Consider the following 24161-nt stretch of genomic DNA (forward strand, 5'->3'; position numbering starts at 1 on the left):
GAGGGAATTTATTATAGATTTTAAAATAGAAAATATATTGAATGACCCTCATGTAGTAAACAGCTCCATTGTTGCCGCCTGGTAATTTCAAAGGTTACAGTACATTCATAGGCAACGCTATTTATTTCTATAGCACCTTTCAACAAAAAGGTATTAAGACAAGATATCCAGTAAAACAACAAAGCATTATAAAAAGACATTTAAAAATATTAAGATAAAATAAGATCAAAAGGAACAAAATATACTAAAGAATAGAGCAAAAATGTACATAAAAAGCTTATACACTCACTTGCCACTTTATTAGGTACACCTGTACAATCTAATGCAAACCAATACAACAGCTCTGCCATGAATTCTACTTTTCGGCTTAAAAGTTTCGAGTTGACGACAACTATACTTGCTATGTTACTATAAGTGTAATAAAAGCTTTGCGAGTAAAAAGCCAAGAAGAGTAATTTATTAATGTGTTCCACCTAAAAAATGAACAGACGTCGACCCAAATAACTAAAAAAACCCTGATTTTTTTGACTGAATTTCTCCAACATGAATCTGGTGAAAGTGGCAAGGATGCTAGAAGCTAGCATGATTTTGTAAAAAAAAATGTTCTGAGTGGATCACTGGGAAATAAAATAAAATATGGAAGACTTGTAAAATATGACTCCTTAAATTGTTTGTTTGATCAGGTCTAAATGTTCTTTAATAATATAATTAATTGGATTAGCAGCAAAAATGGGATTGTTTTTGCCACTGAACAGGCCACTTCTGTGTTTTAGTTTCTTTTTTTGAGCTGGTGTCTCACAACAGCTTCACCAGATCATTCCTGTCTATTTCCTTAAAAAGCATCTTGGTCACCTCCACAGCCTGTTGGCTGTAGATCTGCTCCATCAGATCCACCACATCTAATATGTCTGTGTTCTCCAGTTTGTTCCATTAGATGCATGGGAGTCCTGCTGGGATGAGGTTTCTTAAAATCTTGTCTCTTTAATTGTTGGGCTTGTAGCTGACTGGTGAATTAAAAACAAATAAACAAAGGGAGATGATTTGAACATAATTTTATTGATAATAGTTGAACAGCTCCTCTGAATGCAGCATCAGTTCTAATCATGATTTAAACTATTGGATGATTTTCAACCTGCATCTTATTGAATGAAGATTTGAAGACTGATGTGACATTACTCACTTCGTCTCACCTTACTCACCTTGAGTGTTTATCATGTCAGATTTTTGGTAACATTTCTAACCCTTGATCAAATTAGGCCTGTTCTGTTTCATTTGTTTTTTTCTTGTAAGTATTAAAAGTCATTTCATGAGAAAATGGCAGAGTTAATACCTGTGGACATGCCTTCAGCCGAGGCCGCTCCACCAGTTGCTCCACTTGAGGATCCCACATCTGTAACACATTAAGGGAAAATCGTAATTGTTTAACAACTGCATTGTTCTTCTTTAATGTCATTGACATAGAAAACAAACTGCTTTTTTAATGATCATAACACTTGAGAAAAAAAAGTTGGCTAATATAAAATCAGGATCTGTCTCTCAGATTTTGTTTCTCTTAATTTGTCCTTGATTTGCTCTTCCTCCACAGAGGAATAACATATCTCACTTTGAATACAGACCATAGACTGTATAAAAATGACGAGTTACCGTGACGCCACCTGTTGGTTTCTGAAGAGCGGTTTTGAAGCTCAAAGTGAGCCGCTCTGGCCGTCGCCATCTTGGCAGGATGTGACGCTGCCTAACTCCCAGCCAATCAAAAATGGGCAAAGAGGCGGGCCGAATGGCTGAAACAAGCCACCTAGCAGCTGGCGAACCTGTCACTCAAAGCAGCCATGTCCTTCATTATGTATAACTTTACGGCTTAATACAATTTAAATGAGTGAGTTATAAAAAAATTCACCCTCCATACAGTTGTCATGAAAGGGGAAATTAACTATAGAGACCAAAACTGTTTTTTGTACCAGGCTGTAAACATGTTTATTTCAGCTGTAAAGTTGGACATTTTAACATGGCGGTCTATGGGGAATGACTCGCTTTTGCAGCCTCAAGTGGCCATTCAAGGAACTGCAGTTTTTGGCACTTCCACATTGCTTTCATTTTTCAGCCCCAGAGGTTGCCGCTTGATACAGACACAATACTTGTGAGTAGGATTGATTCATTGTTATTATGGCTCTGCACATGAGATTTGTTGACAATAAAAAAAAAATTTAAAAAAAGAAAATCACCTTATCTGTATTTATCAGTATTTCAGTCAACTTTACATTTAAAGAAGCAAAATGCAATGTTTGCAATCATGCATGTTTTTAAATTGAAGTGCCTTTTTATGTTTTGCAATGTACCCCCCCTCTCTCTTTAGCACCACAGCAAGGTCCAGTTGACACAACAACTTAAGTGCTACAATAATATCATGATGTTCTTATGATTTCGTTTCAAAACTACAAACATTTTTAACATTGATGAAATTCCAATTGGTTCTGTTCTAGTTGAAATATTTGCAGCTAATGTGTGAAATATTTATGACACATGACTGAAATCTGAAATCATGGACAGCAGTGCAGTGTCTTACCTTTTGAATCACCAGATTTTAGAAAGTTAACTAAAATGAAATAGAGAACAAAACAAATATTGATGAAATGGCAGGTGAACACATAAATCAGACAGCTACAACCAGAATATTACACCATTACAGTATTTCAGTCAACTTTACATTTAAAGAAGCAAAATGCAATGTTTGCAAACATGCATGTTTTTAAATTGAAGTGCCTTTTTAGGCCTGTTCTGTTACGTTTGTTTTTTTCTTGAAAGTATTAAAAGTCATTTCATGAGAAAATGGCAGAGTTAATACCTGTGAACCTGCCTTCAACCGAGGCCGCTCCACCAGTTGCTCCACTTGAGGATCCCACATCTGTAACACATTTAGGGAAAATCGCAATTGTTTAACAACTGTATTGTTCTTCTTTAATGTTATTGACACAGAAAACAAACTACTTTTTTAATGATCATAACACTTGAGAAAAAAAGTTGGCTAATATAAAATCAGGATCTGTCTCTCAGATCTTGTTTCTCTTAATTTGTCCTCGATTTGCTCTTCCTGTTTATGAATCCTTCAGTGGATTAGTGTCTATTAGTGTCTTTATGTCAGATCAACTCAACAAAAGTTTAGGTGAAGGAATACATACTTTACAGATGTAAAATTCAAAAACAAAGCTACAACAGCTACAAAAATAGGCATACATGTTTTATTGCAATTTATAAAAACATTAAAGACAATAAACAAAATGTAAATTAAACAAAATGCCATGAAAATGTAAACAATGTTTACATTGCATTCTGGTAAAAATATTTTTATATCTTGAAAAATACACAACAGTAACTGGTAAAACATTTAAATGAAGATATTGTATTTGAGTAAGTATTTGCATAAGGTATAAATGAGGGTTATTAAAGCATAAGTTATTAAATGCTCACTCATTATGTCCTTGCTGTCATTCCCCTGGGTGTCAATTAAGATGTCAGCTGTTCACATCAGCTGGTCAGATCTAACCAATAGCACGGTGACACACCTTCATTGTCAGACTATCATATTGCGGCTAACTGTTTAAACATGTTTTCTCTCTCTCTGTCTTAGTGCTTTCATGGTGCTGTTTTGCCCACCGCACCACCGCCTAATCTTCTCAGATTCACCAGTACATCATTTCATCAACCTCATCAGCCTTATCAGACTCATCACCACCAGTGTCTGGACTCCATGTGGGATTTATCTTGCTGCTACTCATCATGGACTGATGTACCTTGATTCAAAATCTCCCTTTACAATCTAAGCGCCAAAGACTTTTGTCATCAGGGTCATCAGGCCACTCACTCTCAGGTTGAAGGAGAAAATGAGGTTCTGACACCCATGTTGCAGTCTTGAGAAATGTATCTACTTTCACACCCCTGGAGGCAACATGGGCTGGATTGCTTGCAGTTTCAACATACCTCCATTGAGAAGGGTGTGAGGCCTTGCGAATTTCTGACACTTGGTTGGCAACAAGGACTCTGAATCTGGAAGTCTCATTTCTGATGTACTTGAGCACAGAAGCACTGTCCGTCCAAAACACAGAATCCTGAAGATGCATGTGCGGCTCTTTCCTCCACAAAACATCAATGCGACTTGCCATGGTGGCAGCAATAAGCTCCATTCGGGGGATGGTAACAGACTTCAGTGGAGCTACCCTTGCCTTTCCCATAACAAAGGCACTGTTAACTTGAGAGTGGGCATTTCGTGACAACAGGTAAGTCACTACTCCATAGCCTTCTTCACTTGCATCACAGAAATGATGCAGCTGTGCTGTAGTAACTTCTCCAAAGTCCAGTGGGTTCAGACATCTCATGATGTTACATTTCTCCAAATGACAAAGTTCATCCAGCCAACTTGTCGAGTCCTGAGCAACCGACTCAGGTATGACATCATCCCAGCCAAGTGCTCTCCTGCACAGATCCCTTAAGATCTTCTTCGCTGACAGGATGACAGGACTCAAGATACCAAGAGGATCATAGATGGAGCTAACTGTTGAGAGAATCCCTCTCCTGGTGAGTGGTCTGTCCTTGATCACAATCTTGAACTTAAAAGTATCAGACTTGATGCACCATTCCACACCAAGTACTCTCTCTACTAGTAGCACATACTGGTCCATGTCCAACCTTTTCATATCCTTAGCTCTGTGGCTCTCAGGTATCACAGACAGAACATCACGCCTGTTGCTTATCCACTTTGTGAGCTGGAATCCACCTTTAGCACAGATGGAGACGAGGTCATGATAAAGTGACACTGCTTCCTCCTCCGAAGCCACTGACACAAGACAGTCATCAACATAGAAGCAATGTAGGACCTTATCCACCACTTCCTGGCTGAACTGTTCTTTGTTGTCCTATGCACATTTTCTGCGGGCAAAATTGGCACAGCTGGGAGATGATGTCGCTCCAAAGAGATGCACCATCATCCTGAAGTTGACGTGATCTTGATTTAAATCCCCATCAGGCCACCAGAGGAACCTCAGCAAATCAACATCCTCCAGTGGCACTCTTACCTGGTGAAACATGGATTCAACATCTGCCATGATCACCGCTGGTTCTTTCCTGAATCTGGTCACCGCTCCTATCAGTGAACTTGTAAGATCTGGTCCCTGTAGGAGCTGAGTATTAAGTGATGTTCCCTGGAAACTCGCTCCACAGTCAAAGACCACTCTGATCTTTCCTTTTGTAGGATGGTAGACGCCATGGTGCGGGATATACCAGACCTTGCCATCACTACGTTCCACATCCTCTTCAGGCACCCTTTCAGCATAACCTTTGGCAACAAGGTCATTCATGAAGGCCATATAATCAGCATGAAATGAGGAATCCTCCTGAAGCCTCTTCTTCAGGTGTAAAGCATGCTGCTCAATGATTTTCTTATTATTTGGCATGCTAACGTCCCTTTTCCTCAGAGGTAAGTTGATCTGATAGTGGCCATTCACTTGCTTTGCTGAGTCTGTGACCAGTTCCATAAACTTTTGATCTTCTCTTGACATGCCAATTTGTTCATCCATGCTGCATTCAGGAAAATCTGCCTTAAATTGCTGCTGCCAAAGTTTGTCAAAACACACAACTGACGCTCTGTTCACTTGTAACTCTGGCTGCTCACAGTCCATTGCATCTCCACTGTCTCCTTTCAGTGGTCCGTTCACAGTCCAACCCAGCATTGTCCTTATTGCATAGGATCCATTATTAACACTGCGTATGATTTGCAATGGTTCCAAGGCCTTAGAAACATTTGTCCCTATCAACAGCTCAATTCCTGCCTCAATCTCAGGCAAATTGACATGTTTTAAATGAGGCCATCTCTGAAGATCACTCTGTCTTGCAACGTTCCCCTTGTGAACAGGCATGCACACCTGTGTGTAAGCCTTGGGCAGTTCACAGAAGTGCTCCTCATTCAAGCCAGCTACCTCCAGTCCTGACACGATGTGGCTGCTCACAACTTTCTCTTGGCCTATTGTCTGTAAAAGAATATGTACCTTCTTCCCTGTGAGGTCAAGCTTGTGCATCAAAGCCTCTGTACAGAATACTGCTGTACTTCCTTGGTCCAAGAAAGCATAGGTGGTGACAATCTTGCTCCCCTTTCTGTACTTAACTTGCACTGGAACTATGGGAAGTTTGCAGTCGTGATCACCAGCCCCAGTAAGACCACTTGACACCAGAGTGCTGTCCACTGACACCTCTGCTTTCCTCTCAGCTAGGTCAGATTCCTTTTCCTTTGGAGGAATGTGAAAAGTATGGTTGGATGTTTAAGACTACAAACACCGGTAAGCCTACCTGGCTTCTGTGGTTGGCTTTGACTGCGGCTCCTGAAGTTGTAATAGTTGACAGCCGGTGCCTTCTTCAGTCATTTACCCCCGATGATCACTTTGTTTAATCCCCTTCCAATCGATCCTTGAGCCCCTGGGCCATTCGGTGATGTTTCTTTTAATGCTGTTTTTTGTTGACAAAAATGTAGCGACTACTGGCAACAAAGTAAAAGTCGCTGAGAGGCTGAGGTTGGGCCTTGTTTGCTGTTTGTCTGACACGCTACCAAAAAGATTTGCTGAGATCAAAAACTAAGTTTAATCATTTTTATTAATGAAAAGGATCAACTTATTATAACGTGCACAAAATATACTCAAAATAATCACAGCGATCAGGTGTAAAACAGTGGTCAACAAAAAATACGGCGACCCACTCACCCTATGTCTCTTTCTTACCAGCCAGCATGCAGGTGAACAGGTGCTTATATTAACTATAGGATATCACCGCCCATATCCATGTGACCTGATTATCAATCACTGTGATCATGCAATAATTAATAAACCAAAATAACCCAAAATATAAACCACACAAATATTACTACTTTGCAATTCATTCAAACTTGACAATTAATCCATTCATGGCTCCTACAGTTATTGTGGCTCTGCACATGAGATTTGTTGAATTTCATTCATTCTCCAAACACCATTTTTAAAGTCCTCAAATCTCATGCAGCCACTGTAACATTTCTAACCCTTGATCAAATTAGGCCTGTTCTGTTTCATTTGTTTTTTTCTTGTAAGTATTAAAAGTCATTTCATGAGAAAATGGCAGTTAATACCTGTGGACATGCCTTGAGCCGAGGTTGCTCCACCAGTTGCTCCACTTGAGGATCCCACATCCGTAACAAATTTAGGGAAAATCGTAATTGTTTAACAACTGTATTGTTCTTCTTTAATGTCATTGACATAGAAAACAAACTGCTTTTTTAATGATCATAACACTTGAGAAAAAAAAAGTTGGCTAATATAAAATCAGGATCTGTCTCTCAGATTTTGTTTCTCTTAATTTGTCCTTGATTTGCTCTTCCTCCACAGAGGAATAACATATCTCACTTTGAATACAGACCATAGACTGTATAAAAATGACGTAGTTACCGTGACGCCACCTGTTGGTTTCTGAAGAGCGGTTTTGAAGCTCAAAGTGAGCCGCTCTGGCCGTCGCCATCTTGGCAGGATGTGACGCTGCCTAACTCCCAGCCAATCAAAAATGGGCAAAGAGGCGGGCCGAATGGCTGAAACAAGCCACCTAGCGGCTGGCGGACCTGTCACTCAAAGCAGCCATGTCCTTCATAATGCATAACTTTACGGCTTAATAAAATTTAAATGAGTGAGTTATAAAAAAATTCACCCTCCATACAGTTGTCATGAAAGGGGAAATTAACTATAGAGACCAAAACTGCTTTTTGTACCAGGCTGTAAACATGTTTATTTCAGCTGTAAAGTTGGACATTTTAACATGGCGGTCTATGGGGAATGACTCGCTTTTGCAGCCTCAAGTGGCCATTCAAGGAACTGCAGTTTTTGGCACTTCCCCCTTTTAAGCCCCAGAGATTGCCGCTTGATACAGACACAATACTTGTGAGTAGGATCGATTCATTGTTATTGTGGCTCTGCACATGAGATTTGTTGAATTTCATTCATTCTCCAAACACCATTTTTAAAGTCCTCAAATCTCATGCAGCCACTGTAACATTTCTAACCCTTGATCAAATTAGGCCTGTTCTGTTTCATTTGTTTTTTTCTTGTAAGTATTAAAAGTCATTTCATGAGAAAATGGCAGAGTTAATACCTGTGGACATGCCTTGAGCTGAGGTTGCTCCACCAGTTGCTCCACTTGAGGATCCCACATCTGTAACAAATTTAGGGAAAATCGTAATTGTTTAACAACTGTATTGTTCTTCTTTAATGTCATTGACATAGAAAACAAACTGCTTTTTTAATGATCATAACACTTGAGAAAAAAAAGTTGGCTAATATAAAATCAGGATCTGTCTCTCAGATTTTGTTTCTCTTAATTTGTCCTTGATTTGCTCTTCCTCCACAGAGGAATAACATATCTCACTTTGAATACAGACCATAGCCTGTATAAAAATGACGTAGTTACCGTGACGCCACCTGTTGGTTTCTGAAGAGCGGTTTTGAAGCTCAAAGTGAGCCGCTCTGGCCGTCGCCATCTTGGCAGGATGTGACGCTGCCTAACTCCCAGCCAATCAAAAATGGGCAAAGAGGCGGGCCGAATGGCTGAAACAAGCCACCTAGCGGCTGGCGGACCTGTCACTCAAAGCAGCCATGTCCTTCATTATGCATAACTTTACGACTTAATAAAATTTAAACGGTTGAGTTATAAAAAAATTCACCCCTTGTACCGTTGTCATGAAAGGGGAAATTAACTATAGAGACCAAAACTGTTTTTTGTACCAGGCTGTAAACATGTTTATTTCAGCTGTAAAGTTGGACATTTTAACATGGCGGTCTATGGGGAATGACTCGCTTTTGCAGCCTCAAGTGGCCATTCAAGGAACTGCAGTTTTTGGCACTTCCACATTGCTTTCATTTTTCAGCCCCAGAGGTTGCCGCTTGATACAGACACAATACTTGTGAGTAGGATTGATTCATTGTTATTATGGCTCTGCACATGAGATTTGTTGACAATAAAAAAAAAATTTAAAAAAAGAAAATCACCTTATCTGTATTTATCAGTATTTCAGTCAACTTTACATTTAAAGAAGCAAAATGCAATGTTTGCAATCATGCATGTTTTTAAATTGAAGTGCCTTTTTATGTTTTGCAATGTACCCCCCCTCTCTCTTTAGCACCACAGCAAGGTCCAGTTGACACAACAACTTAAGTGCTACAATAATATCATGATGTTCTTATGATTTCGTTTCAAAACTACAAACATTTTTAACATTGATGAAATTCCAATTGGTTCTGTTCTAGTTGAAATATTTGCAGCTAATGTGTGAAATATTTATGACACATGACTGAAATCTGAAATCATGGACAGCAGTGCAGTGTCTTACCTTTTGAATCACCAGATTTTAGAAAGTTAACTAAAATGAAATAGAGAACAAAACAAATATTGATGAAATGGCAGGTGAACACATAAATCAGACAGCTACAACCAGAATATTACACCATTACAGTATTTCAGTCAACTTTACATTTAAAGAAGCAAAATGCAATGTTTGCAAACATGCATGTTTTTAAATTGAAGTGCCTTTTTAGGCCTGTTCTGTTACGTTTGTTTTTTTCTTGAAAGTATTAAAAGTCATTTCATGAGAAAATGGCAGAGTTAATACCTGTGAACCTGCCTTCAACCGAGGCCGCTCCACCAGTTGCTCCACTTGAGGATCCCACATCTGTAACACATTTAGGGAAAATCGCAATTGTTTAACAACTGTATTGTTCTTCTTTAATGTTATTGACACAGAAAACAAACTACTTTTTTAATGATCATAACACTTGAGAAAAAAAGTTGGCTAATATAAAATCAGGATCTGTCTCTCAGATCTTGTTTCTCTTAATTTGTCCTCGATTTGCTCTTCCTGTTTATGAATCCTTCAGTGGATTAGTGTCTATTAGTGTCTTTATGTCAGATCAACTCAACAAAAGTTTAGGTGAAGGAATACATACTTTACAGATGTAAAATTCAAAAACAAAGCTACAACAGCTACAAAAATAGGCATACATGTTTTATTGCAATTTATAAAAACATTAAAGACAATAAACAAAATGTAAATTAAACAAAATGCCATGAAAATGTAAACAATGTTTACATTGCATTCTGGTAAAAATATTTTTATATCTTGAAAAATACACAACAGTAACTGGTAAAACATTTAAATGAAGATATTGTATTTGAGTAAGTATTTGCATAAGGTATAAATGAGGGTTATTAAAGCATAAGTTATTAAATGCTCACTCATTATGTCCTTGCTGTCATTCCCCTGGGTGTCAATTAAGATGTCAGCTGTTCACATCAGCTGGTCAGATCTAACCAATAGCACGGTGACACACCTTCATTGTCAGACTATCATATTGCGGCTAACTGTTTAAACATGTTTTCTCTCTCTCTGTCTTAGTGCTTTCATGGTGCTGTTTTGCCCACCGCACCACCGCCTAATCTTCTCAGATTCACCAGTACATCATTTCATCAACCTCATCAGCCTTATCAGACTCATCACCACCAGTGTCTGGACTCCATGTGGGATTTATCTTGCTGCTACTCATCATGGACTGATGTACCTTGATTCAAAATCTCCCTTTACAATCTAAGCGCCAAAGACTTTTGTCATCAGGGTCATCAGGCCACTCACTCTCAGGTTGAAGGAGAAAATGAGGTTCTGACACCCATGTTGCAGTCTTGAGAAATGTATCTACTTTCACACCCCTGGAGGCAACATGGGCTGGATTGCTTGCAGTTTCAACATACCTCCATTGAGAAGGGTGTGAGGCCTTGCGAATTTCTGACACTTGGTTGGCAACAAGGACTCTGAATCTGGAAGTCTCATTTCTGATGTACTTGAGCACAGAAGCACTGTCCGTCCAAAACACAGAATCCTGAAGATGCATGTGCGGCTCTTTCCTCCACAAAACATCAATGCGACTTGCCATGGTGGCAGCAATAAGCTCCATTCGGGGGATGGTAACAGACTTCAGTGGAGCTACCCTTGCCTTTCCCATAACAAAGGCACTGTTAACTTGAGAGTGGGCATTTCGTGACAACAGGTAAGTCACTACTCCATAGCCTTCTTCACTTGCATCACAGAAATGATGCAGCTGTGCTGTAGTAACTTCTCCAAAGTCCAGTGGGTTCAGACATCTCATGATGTTACATTTCTCCAAATGACAAAGTTCATCCAGCCAACTTGTCGAGTCCTGAGCAACCGACTCAGGTATGACATCATCCCAGCCAAGTGCTCTCCTGCACAGATCCCTTAAGATCTTCTTCGCTGACAGGATGACAGGACTCAAGATACCAAGAGGATCATAGATGGAGCTAACTGTTGAGAGAATCCCTCTCCTGGTGAGTGGTCTGTCCTTGATCACAATCTTGAACTTAAAAGTATCAGACTTGATGCACCATTCCACACCAAGTACTCTCTCTACTAGTAGCACATACTGGTCCATGTCCAACCTTTTCATATCCTTAGCTCTGTGGCTCTCAGGTATCACAGACAGAACATCACGCCTGTTGCTTATCCACTTTGTGAGCTGGAATCCACCTTTAGCACAGATGGAGACGAGGTCATGATAAAGTGACACTGCTTCCTCCTCCGAAGCCACTGACACAAGACAGTCATCAACATAGAAGCAATGTAGGACCTTATCCACCACTTCCTGGCTGAACTGTTCTTTGTTGTCCTATGCACATTTTCTGCGGGCAAAATTGGCACAGCTGGGAGATGATGTCGCTCCAAAGAGATGCACCATCATCCTGAAGTTGACGTGATCTTGATTTAAATCCCCATCAGGCCACCAGAGGAACCTCAGCAAATCAACATCCTCCAGTGGCACTCTTACCTGGTGAAACATGGATTCAACATCTGCCATGATCACCGCTGGTTCTTTCCTGAATCTGGTCACCGCTCCTATCAGTGAACTTGTAAGATCTGGTCCCTGTAGGAGCTGAGTATTAAGTGATGTTCCCTGGAAACTCGCTCCACAGTCAAAGACCACTCTGATCTTTCCTTTTGTAGGATGGTAGACGCCATGGTGCGGGATATACCAGACCTTGCCATCACTACGTTCCACATCCTCTTCAGGCACCCTTTCAGCATAACCTTTGGCAACAAGGTCATTCATGAAGGCCATATAATCAGCATGAAATGAGGAATCCTCCTGAAGCCTCTTCTTCAGGTGTAAAGCATGCTGCTCAATGATTTTCTTATTATTTGGCATGCTAACGTCCCTTTTCCTCAGAGGTAAGTTGATCTGATAGTGGCCATTCACTTGCTTTGCTGAGTCTGTGACCAGTTCCATAAACTTTTGATCTTCTCTTGACATGCCAATTTGTTCATCCATGCTGCATTCAGGAAAATCTGCCTTAAATTGCTGCTGCCAAAGTTTGTCAAAACACACAACTGACGCTCTGTTCACTTGTAACTCTGGCTGCTCACAGTCCATTGCATCTCCACTGTCTCCTTTCAGTGGTCCGTTCACAGTCCAACCCAGCATTGTCCTTATTGCATAGGATCCATTATTAACACTGCGTATGATTTGCAATGGTTCCAAGGCCTTAGAAACATTTGTCCCTATCAACAGCTCAATTCCTGCCTCAATCTCAGGCAAATTGACATGTTTTAAATGAGGCCATCTCTGAAGATCACTCTGTCTTGCAACGTTCCCCTTGTGAACAGGCATGCACACCTGTGTGTAAGCCTTGGGCAGTTCACAGAAGTGCTCCTCATTCAAGCCAGCTACCTCCAGTCCTGACACGATGTGGCTGCTCACAACTTTCTCTTGGCCTATTGTCTGTAAAAGAATATGTACCTTCTTCCCTGTGAGGTCAAGCTTGTGCATCAAAGCCTCTGTACAGAATACTGCTGTACTTCCTTGGTCCAAGAAAGCATAGGTGGTGACAATCTTGCTCGCCTTTCTGTACTGAACTTGCACTGGAACTATGGGAAGTTTGCAGTCGTGATCACCAGCCCCAGTAAGACCACTTGACACCAGAGTGCTGTCCACTGACACCTCTGCTTTCCTCTCAGCTAGGTCAGATTCCTTTTCCTTTGGAGGAATGTGAAAAGTATGGTTGGATGTTTAAGACCACAAACACCGGTAAGCCTACCTGGCTTCTGTGGTTGGCTTTGACTGCGGCTCCTGAAGTTGTACTAGTTGACAGCCGGTGCCTTCTTCAGTCATTTACCCCCGATGATCACTTTGTTTAATCCCCTTCCAATCAATCCTTGAGCCCCTGCGCCATCCGGTGATGTTTCTTTTAATGCTGTTTTTTGTTGACAAAAATGTAGCGACTACTGGCAACAAAGTAAAAGTCGCTGAGAGGCTGAGGTTGGGCCTTGTTTGCTGTTTGTCTGACACGCTACCAAAAAGATTTGCTGAGATCAAAAACTTAGTTTAATAATTTTTATTAATGAAAAGGATCAACTTATTATAACGTGCACAAAATATACTCAAAATAATCACAGCGATCAGGTGTAAAACAGCGGTTAACAAAAAATATGGCGACCCACTCACCCTCTGTCTCTTTCTTACCAGCCAGCATGCAGGTGAACAGGTGCTTATATTTGCTCTTCCTCCACAGAGGAATAACATATCTCACTTTGAATACAGACCATAGCCTGTATAAAAATGACGTAGTTACCGTGACGCCACCTGTTGGTTTCTGAAGAGCGGTTTTGAAGCTCAAAGTGAGCTGCTCCGGCCGTCGCCATCTTGGCAGGACGTGACGCTGCCTAACTCCCAGCCAATCAAAAATGGGCAAAGAGGCGGGCGGAATGGCTGAAACAAGCCACCAAGCGGCTAGCAGACCTGTCACTCAAAGCAGCCATGTCCTTCATTATGCATTACTTTACGACTTAATAAAATTTAAACGGTTGAGTTATAAAAAAATTCAGCCCACGTACAGTTGTCATGAAAGGGGAAATTAGCTTTAGAGACCAAAATTGTTTTTTATACCAGGCTGTAAACATGTTTATTTCAGCTGTAAAGTTGGGCATTTTAACATGGCGGTCTATAGGGAATGACTCGCTTTTGCAGCCTCAAGTGGCCATTCAAGGAACTGCAGTTTTTGGCACTTCTGCATTGGCTTCATTTTACAGCCCTGGAGGTTACCGCTTGACACAATACTTGTGAGTAGGATCGATTCATTGTTATTATGGCTCTGCACATGAGATTTGTTGACAATAAAAAAAAAAAAACAGAAAATTACCTTATCTGTATTTATCAGTATTTCAGTCAACTTTACATTTAAAGAAGCAAAATGCAATGTTTGCAATCATGCATGTTTTTAAATTGAAGTGCCTTTTTATGTTTTGCAATGTACCTCCCTCTCTCTTTAGCACCACAGCATGGTCCAGTTGACACAACAACTTCAGAGCTCCAATAATATCATGATGATCTTACGATTTGGTTTCAAAACTACAAACATTTTAAACATTGGTGAAATTCCAAGTGGTTCTGTTCTAGTTGAAATATCTGCAGCTAATGTGTGAAATATTTATGACACATGACTGAAATCTGAAATCATGGACAGCACATATATGCAGTGTCTTACCTTCTGAATTTAGAAAGTCAACTGAAATGAAATAGAGAACAAAACAAATATTGATGAAATGGCAGGTGAACACATAAATCAGACAGCTACAACCAGAATATTACACCCACAGAGCAACAAATCCATTTTCAGTGTGTATTGGTGTTGGTGATTCAGCTCTTGTTATTTATTGACATTAATTATATAGAATAGTTCAGTTAACAGAGGTCACAGAATGCATCTTTTTTATATAGTGTTGGTAATATTGTTTAATAACCACTGACCTTTTCGAATTCTACAGGTCCACACTGGTTTACCCTCCTTTTTAGGACTGTAGAAGAGTTTAAGGTTGAACTCTCTGTCTGGATTTTCAATGAACACTTCAAAGAAATTTGGGCCTTTGCTGTCATATCTGAGGGTTAATTCCTGTGTAAAAAATACGACATAAAAGTAGAGGAGGAGTTAGTTTCTGACAAAAGTAAACAGTCAAGTTAAATCCCTCACAACAAAAACAAAACTAATTGATTAGTGTCTGGTCATTAGGAACAGTGTTTTGCACATGCTCAGTTCATTCACATTTCTGTCTGGCTGCTGATCTCTCCTAAACTCTGAACACAGCAAGCAAAGCTGACTCTACATTCACCAAGCAGTATTGGTAACCTTCTAGAAGTAGCTTATGTGTGACCAAAAAGTCAATACATTTGTCAATTAAAGGAGTCTAAATGTCAATTCCCTTCATTGTATCCATGTTCCTCACTTCCATTATTTCCTTGTGTCTTATGTCGTATTTACATCATATTGTTCAGCTTTTAACTGCAGCCAAGTTGGAAAAACCGTCCATGTCAGCTTCCTGGTTGCAAATCTGAGTTTAAGATGATTTAAATTTCTGACACCTACAATATTTCTAACTTGGTCAAAAAAGAACTACGTAAGTGTTTAAATCCCTGCAGCAAAATGGTTGATCAGTTACATCTAAAAAAATCAAATATTAACACAAATACAATAAATCTATCTAATTGAAATAAAAGATAGTTAAAATGCACAAGGCCATGTGTGACCACACCATTTGCACACCTTGCAATGATCCTATTTTCTCTGTCATACAATATGTCTGAACCACAATTCACTAAATAAGTGAAGCAACGTCTGCGAGCTAGTTCAGGAAGCCCAACTCAAGTTGCTGCTCCACTCACAAGCCATACTCCCCTCACTGTGACATATATCAAACGCACCCTTATATTCTTGTTGGTGTACTTAAGTCATCAGTACTCTGCTCACACTTTTGCTGCATTCCTGCTGCCACACCGCTCATACAAGCTATGTTTGATTGCTGCTGTTTGTAGGCCTACAGCATTTCAAAGCCCTCCACCCCAGCATCCACCTGGAGGCTCTGAGTCTATCTTCCCCTGGGAGGGAAGTTTGTACCGTCGCTCCCAACTTCCTGCTGTGTGAGATCAATGTTTCCTTGTGAGGGGTCACAACATCAGAGCCTAGACGCTAAACATTAAAGCTGTACATTTAACTAATAATCTACTCCATGTGAGTTGGCTGACTGAATTGGAAAAACTGACAGACAGTACAAATTATACCAGCAATTCACTACATAAATGATAAATGACAGACAGTACAAACTGTACCTTTGGGATAATTTCTGCTCTGTCTATGTCTGCTGTGTTGTCCGATGGACTTGTGTCTGCTGTGTTGTCCGATGGACTTGTGTCTGCTGTGAAGTCTGCTTCGAGGGTGGTTTTTACAATATAGTATTAGAGCCACTGTTGGGAAAAAATGAACTGTGAGATTAGTCATGATATTGAGGAAAAGTTCATGTTATGAAAATAAAGCTGCAAATTTGAAAAGCATATTTTATTGAATATATAATACTCTGCTGTAGAATTGTGATTTAATGAGTAAACAGGTGAGAGCAGCCTTCATTAAAAATGAAGTTAGAGTATATTTCATCAGTGAGGAAATACTTAGTGTATCACACCAGCAGTCAAAATACAATGAACCAATGGAATAAATTCTGAGTTGTGTAACCTTGTGAAGCAGCTGCTGAAGCACATTGAGCGCTTGGTTTTGTCCAGACAGCTGTGCCAAAGAGAGCAGAGATCAAATCTCAACGTATGTTAATTTGAAAAGTTTCTGTTTGTCAGTGAGATCTATAAGCCTCCAAACAAATATTAACTTCAGCTGCTGACAGAAATCTGAGGAGAATAACTTGGTCATCAGGAAACGTGTCCACTACGCTGTCTCATGTTTTAAGTGGTTTATCTTTATACTGAAAGGGGGAAAAAACCTTCTGTGACCAGAGACCCCTCCCACGTCACAACTCTATTCTCACAATTTCACTTTTTTTCACCACTGGCCGTAATACTCAGTTGCAGACTTTGTAAGTCTGATTATATTAAAAATTTGTGACAGTAAGATATTAAATAACCTTTTTTAGCGTACAAGCATGTGGGATCAGATACACATGTAGATTGAGGGGTGTTGTGTTTGGTTTATAGTATATTAACACGCTGCACTTCGTTTTCACTGCAAAGCCAAGATACATCAGAACCCCTCTGAGAGAGAAACTTGGTTCAGATAACTTGACATGGGATGATGTGACCTCAGACACGTCTTCAACAACATCTCCACAGCCATCTATGTGTAGGACAGCAAACTTGTCTAATATTGTGGAGTCATCTGCACAAAATACAAGCACACACATTTAGTGAGGAGAAAGGGATCGTATCAGAATACATTTAAATACATCTTTCATTATTTCTTCATGTCTACTTACCTGTGCAGATCCAGTGTGGCAGGTGCACTTCATTTAACTTCCCAGCAGTGACTTTGATGTTCAGTAGGGGACCTGCAGGCATGTATTGTAAGCTTTTCATTCTCTCCACGTGTTCTTCCCAAGAGCAGAACTGGTACTTAAAGCTGACCTTTTCTTCACAGACCCATCGCAGGTCTGAGACACTGCATTCAAACTTTCCTGCTTCAGACTGTAGGCTGAAAAAGAGAAATGAGTCCTTGTATATGCACAAAATACTTCATAATAATAAGAAAGTGTGTTTATGTAGTACAATTCATGCATAAAATGCAACACAAAGTGCTTGACATAAAAGCTGAGAATCATAACATTTATGATAAAACAAGAAAAACTAAAAAAATTAAAATGATAGAATGAGACAAGATAAAACAACTGTCAGTTAAAAACACTGAAGGGACTCAATGGAGTAAATGTAAATTTAACCAGTAGCTGCCTTCATTTTATTGCCAGTTAAATGTAGCATTACCACAATTACTGTAATACGGCATGAAAAAGATCCTGAAAAATATCAAGACTAAGCTTTTTTCAATGGTTCCAGTTTGTTGTGACACAATATTGAAGATGTTATTTTTACCTGTAAGTTGGAGCCTCATCTGTATCTGTTCTGATCACTTCAGGTTCAACTGTAGTCCAGTCACTGGAGTCCTGCATCAGAGGACAGTCACATTTGTAAATAAGTGGATTTCTTCCTGTTTAATCACTAATTTTACAACGTCACACAAATGAACAAATAAACAAGTGAGCAGATGAATGAATGAAAGGGATTACCGTAATGCTTCCATGAGCCTCAAACTCCGAGCTTCCTGAGGGCCCTTGTTAAAACACATCAGACAATGTTTTAAATGATGTTATATTTATAAATGGAATCATATAGTAACTTTCCAGATATTTTGCTGCTTTAGCACTATGTGCTACGTAGCGCTGCTCCTATATGAGATCAATATGTTATGCAGGACTTACTGCCGAGTAAAGTCTAAGTTGAGGAAAAGTGGCAGCGCTTCACAGGACTTCTGTTATGTACAATGTACAAGCTAGCTACATGTAGCTAATGAAATGACAATTCCTCATGAGAGGGAAAGATTATACAATAAAAATACAGGAAAAATCATATAACTTTATTTGTTTTGTATATACAGACATTACAGTAAACAACTGAATAGTGACCAACATCAAATATGTAAAGTAATGGGAGTTGATGTTGCTGTAATGCTACATAGTGTCGTTTTTAGTTTTGTATTATTAATAATATAATTGTTTTTTTGTTTGTTTTTTTTGTATTTTCACCTCGATTGAACAGACAAGAAGCAGACAGAATATGAGCAGACAGAGTGAGTTATGACATGCAACAGACTGCAATAAAACCAGTCCATTACACTTATGTGGTATGAACCTTAACCAGTAGACTTTTAGGAAGCTGCTTGTGTTTTTTTTTTGTTTTTTGCTAACTTGAGAGAAGAAACCTTTTGAAAAGATCTCGCTTCTTCAAACAGCAGATGTCATTTTGGAAACTATGCTATATGTAGGAGTCTAGTTATTCTGAGTTTACTTTTGGCTTGTTGTTGCTGTGGACAATTTAAAACCAGTGACTGATCTACAGTCATTGACTACAGTGACTATACAGCATACAGTAAGTATCTTTGCTTGTGTTAATGGCATCTATAACAATCAAAACAAACACATATTCAAATGGCTGCCTGACTGTCCAAAATGTATTTTGAATGATGAAATAAAAAAGAGTAACATTAAAGTAGAATAAGACCCCACTCTGCATATCAAATGTTTGATATTGGAATTTATTTCTTTTTTTCACACAACTTACCTTTGGATCCTGAGCTGGTGTCTGACAAACTCTGCACCAGATCCGTCTTTCTACTTTTTCCAAGTCTTTGGGAGCCTCTCAGTGGAGGGTCCTGCAGGAGCCCCGTGAATTTCTCAGTGAGACTGAATTCTTCCAGTGTTTCCAAAAGCTTCTCCTTTACTGGTGTCATTGTAACGTCCTGATGGATTCAAAATGATCAGAGGGCATTTATGTAATATAAAACACTGATGTCTCTGCATCAATGTTAACATTTAAATCATGTGAGTATTATAACAACTAATATTATTATATTACACAAAATAAGACAAAGTGTGATTCATTTCATTTATTTGTATAAACTGGTTATTAGTAATTGTGATTTATTGCATGTCTCCAACTCTTTCTGACACTGTGCTGCCAAAAGTAGGAACGAGCCACCTGATCACATGTTCTTATTGCTTCAACAGCAGCTGTGAAATTTCTGGTTTAAAAACTCTTTCCACCTATTAACCATCAAACTTGAATAAAAAAAGTCTATAATATAATATAGTATAGTATATAGTATGATATGAATCAAAACAAATAAACAAATAAACAACAGACTAAATACCCAGATGATGCTAAGGCGCTCTAGTGCTATATAGTGTTAGTGGAAGGGTCATTAGTCACCCCTCTATGTCATAGAGCCACCATTTCAGGCCCACCCAAAACATCCTGAACACAGAAATGGTGAAAAGCAGTTTAACAGTCTAACTCCATAATTTAGTACTACATAGTTCAGTCTTTTTAAATGTTTTCAGCAAATATTTATTAACATGTATAATGTGTTTCAAAAGAAACTTGATTTTCCTTTACATGGACTTTAATGTGTTTGTCTCATTTCTTTAATTGAGTTCCTTTTATCTAGTTTTAACACAACAACGTTTTAGGTCATATATATGCAGAAACAGAGAAAACTCTAACACAAGCTTTCAAGCACCATTGTACATTTCCTGTAGACATACCCTTACCATAACCACTACTTACCTAACCCAAACTGTGCCTTCATTTTAAACAAGTCTTCACCCCAAAATGAATGATTTACATTATGAGGACTTTTTTTGTCCCCAAAAGAGAGGCGAGTCCCCACATGTGACTGTTTAAACACATTTATGACCCAAAAACATGATCGATACCTGAGACACACACACACACACACACACACACACACACACACACACACACGTTTAGCGTTAAACTGTCTTTGCTGTTGTTTTCCAGTTTCATCATTAATCGAGTCAAAGCACTTTGGAAACTTTAACTAACTAACGTTAACAAAGTGTTAGCTAATGTCTTATCGTAGTATTGGTAACTCTTCAGAGGAAGCAGGACGATGAAAGTGAAAGTTAAAAAGAAGCAGTACAGTTTGAAAAAGTTTAACCTACCGTTATAAAAAAAAGCTTGTCGCCCCCCCCGTTAAGATGTTTTGATGACGATGATGATGATGATGATGATGATGAGAAAATGAGTTTTTCCTCTAAATTAATTGCGGTGGAAAGAAAACTTGACGGACGTCTCTCTCTCTCTCCTCCGTCAGTGTTTCATTATCCGGGACGGTTTGACTTCAGTGTTCACCAATATTCATCAGGGTTAATTGTGGGAGTGAAAGGGGGTGAGGGGATATGAGGTTCGTCCACGTGCGTACATTTTCAATTTGATTGTGATTTATAAAAGAGACAAATATGTGCATTCATGTGTACACACAGCTTTATAAATCTCATTGTTTTTTGGTGTACGCCATTTTTGGCTTTTTTACACACATACATTTTTGGTTTGGATCCTACACACTGTTTTATAAATGAGGCACCAGGTGTAGCTCCTTTATGCTCCTCTATATATACCAGGCAGGGAAAGACACTGCTCCTCACACCTGACTTAATGTGAGGTATTTATTCTGGCTTTTCTTCCTTTTTATTTGTATGCATGGTCAATAATTCAATAACAAGGTAGTGAGATAACAATATAAAGACATGTTATCTCTCATCCCAGTTTTACTTTCATTTTCTCATCTTTTGTCTAAAGCTTGGACAAAAATCATTTTGAATATTAGAAGGGATGGATTTTCTTTTTTTTTCTTTTTCCTATTTAGTGAGATGAGACAAAACAGTGATACAAGACATAACAAGACAGAACGTAAGCAAATTGATGACATGACATGGAAGAGAGGAGAGAGAAATCTCAGATTTTCTTCCCCTCATCGTGGCCTTAATATTCTGCTGTAATATGAAACTCCATGTTGGGCTATTAGTGTTGTCTGCAGTTGTGTTTTTTGCACTTAAATCTTTATATATGAATAGAAAGCATACAGTCTATTGTAATGTATATAAAAGGTTTAAGTCTGATCATGTCACGTGACAAAGTGTTGTATTACTTGTCTCAATAAAAAAGTGAACCTTCTGAGGTCTAATTATGACATCTCATTCTGAACACCTGCTATGACTCTATATGCAGCCTTTCAGATGTATCATAAAGGAAAAACTTAAGCATCGACTTAAGAAACTTCATTTCTACTATAGAAAAACTGAAATACTACAACTCCAACACTATCTGTGTTCAGCTGCCATGGAGAAAAACAACATCTGAAGAGATGAGGTAAGAATTTCTCAACAGGAAATGATTTTAGTCAAACCTTTGCTATACGTAATTATTTGGGCCATTCCAGTTTTTCTTATTTCTTCACCTGTTATTTAGAACCTGGACAAAAATAATTGTGAATATTTTTTTCAGAGTACAGATGAATTTTCAAGAAACAACCCATATTGGTAGCCTGATATTCTACTACGCTGTTGGGTGTTGAGGATATTTAACTTCACTATTGAGTTACTGTATTTAAGTCAAATACACAAACTATATTTTAGTGTATTATTTTTTTTTTGGGGGGGGGGGCTTTTTTTGCTGTTCTCCCCATGACTGTGTGGGCTTCCTCTGGGTTCTCCGGTTTCCTCCCACACTCCAAAGATGTGTAAACTGTCAATAAAAATGTGTGGTTTAAGATACCTATCTTATTTGATTCTCTGTAAACTGATGATGATCCATTATTTTCACCAATGCAACAGAAGGTTGGTGACATTACATGTGTAGAAAATCTTCCTTTCTGCCCAGACCTAGGTGGGCGGGACTTAGCTTCAGCCTAACGGGCCACACCTGAAGTGATAAAAGCCTTGCTCAGGCCTTGCTCAGTCTCTTCCTTTGTCTTGCTGCAGCATGGTGACCTGTATGTTATTAGCTACCTTCTCCAGTTGACTGTGCATCAGGTGCATTCTTTTAGTAAGTTGAAGATATTTGTTGTAGTTATTGCGGTTTCTTTGTTTAATGACCAAATGAGTTAAGATTTAAAGTATTAAAGGACCTTTTGTGTACTGATTATCATTTAGATTAAGATTTACTAGAACCTTTGTTTGCTGATTATTGTTTCATCTGCCTTTTTTAGCCTTTAAATCATCATCATCATCATCATCTGACAGTCAACTATTCATTTTAAACCTGTGGACAAGACAATGAACTATTGAATAGCTCTCATTCCTGGTCCTGGTCCCCACTTTAACTGGTGTGCCAATGCAGAGGCTTTTCCAATACCCAGCTACCACAAAAGTCCATTTTTACAACATGCACAAATAAACAAAAAACTCAATGGAATGCAAAAGAAGCAGTGGTTTAATCAGCGTACTAGGCACCGGCTCGAACAGCCCCATGACCCCCTTCCTGGATTAAGCTCTGGCCTATAGGACACAGAGAAAAGTCACAAATTAGGGTGGGCAGATGGGAAGCACACACATTAAAGAATCTTTAAAAGAAACAAAAAACCCTCTTGAAACCATCACTGAAATAAACTAAAGATAAAACCTATAGACAAAACAGCAGTCAGCACTGCAAGAAAACAAAAGAAACGACCAATTACATACTAACCAGAGCCACTAAATGGGTATTAAAGGTTAATTTTACAAGTTTGACCTCAGCAGTGACGACATAGGTTCAATCAATTCTCTCTTTAGGGCAGGATCAGGTATTTACCTCTGCATAAAAACATCCTGTGACATACAGGTGACTCAGTTGGGTCAATACAATATCCTACATACCTTTGTCATCAGTCACAAACTACCCAGGGAGTGTGCTGGCAGTCAAGGGTAAATCTGGCCTACAACATTTAAACAATCAGTCAACCCTCTAAATCATAAACAGGACCCCAATGCATACAAATAAAAAGGAAGAAAAGCCAGAATAAATACCTCACATTAAGTCAGGTGTGAGGAGCAGTGTCTTTCCCTGCCTGGTATATATAGAGGAGCATAAAGGAGCTACACCTGGTGCCTCATTTATAAAACAGTGTGTAGGCTCCAAACCAAAAATGTATGTGTGTAAAACAGCCAAAAATGGCGTACACCAAAAAACAATGAGATTTATAAAGCTGTGTGTACACATGAATGCACATATTTGTCTCTTTTATAAATCACAATCAAATTGAAAATGTACGCACGTGGACGAACCTCATATCCCCTCACCCCCTTTCACTCCCACAATTAACCCTGATGAATATTGGTGAACACTGAAGTCAAACCGTCCCGGATAATGAAACACTGACGGAGGAGAGAGAGAGAGACGTCCGTCAAGTTTTCTTTCCACCGCAATTAATTTAGAGGAAAAACTCATTTTCTCATCATCATCATCATCGTCGTCATCAAAACATCTTAACTGGGGGGGCGACAAGCTTTTTTTTTATAACGGTAGGTTAAACTTTTTCAAACTGTACTGCTTCTTTTTAACTTTCACTTTCATCGTCCTGCTTCCTCTGTAGAGTCACCAATACTACGATAAGACATTAGCTAAGACTTTGTTAACGTTAGTTAGTTAAAGTTTCCAAAGTGCTTTGACTCGATTAATGATGAAACTGGAAAACAACAGCAAAGACAGTTTAACGCTAAACGT

At 39.0% G+C, this 24161-nt stretch overlaps 2 protein-coding genes across 2 annotated transcripts in view; one reads left to right on the plus strand and one right to left on the minus strand.

The window, feature by feature from the left end:
- LOC137178782 (NACHT, LRR and PYD domains-containing protein 1b allele 2-like) overlaps positions 1-24161 on the plus strand; it is a 123983-nt gene that overhangs the window by 16280 nt on the left and 83542 nt on the right. The window lies entirely within an intron of this gene.
- Positions 16380-24161, minus strand: part of LOC137178785 (NACHT, LRR and PYD domains-containing protein 1 homolog) — a 109546-nt gene continuing 101764 nt past the window's right edge. Inside the window, exons 4-8 of the mRNA XM_067584007.1 lie at positions 19221-19398; positions 18170-18213; positions 17976-18046; positions 17366-17580; positions 16380-17268 (exon numbers count right to left, since the gene is read on the minus strand). Of these exons, the coding sequence (XP_067440108.1) occupies positions 17009-17268; positions 17366-17580; positions 17976-18046; positions 18170-18213; positions 19221-19398 (768 nt within the window). The 3' untranslated portion in view covers positions 16380-17008. The remainder of the gene's footprint in view (positions 17269-17365; positions 17581-17975; positions 18047-18169; positions 18214-19220; positions 19399-24161) is intronic.

The sequence above is a fragment of the Thunnus thynnus genome, unplaced genomic scaffold (assembly GCF_963924715.1).
Source record: "Thunnus thynnus unplaced genomic scaffold, fThuThy2.1 SCAFFOLD_40, whole genome shotgun sequence".
NCBI classification, from domain to species: Eukaryota; Metazoa; Chordata; class Actinopteri; order Scombriformes; family Scombridae; genus Thunnus; species Thunnus thynnus.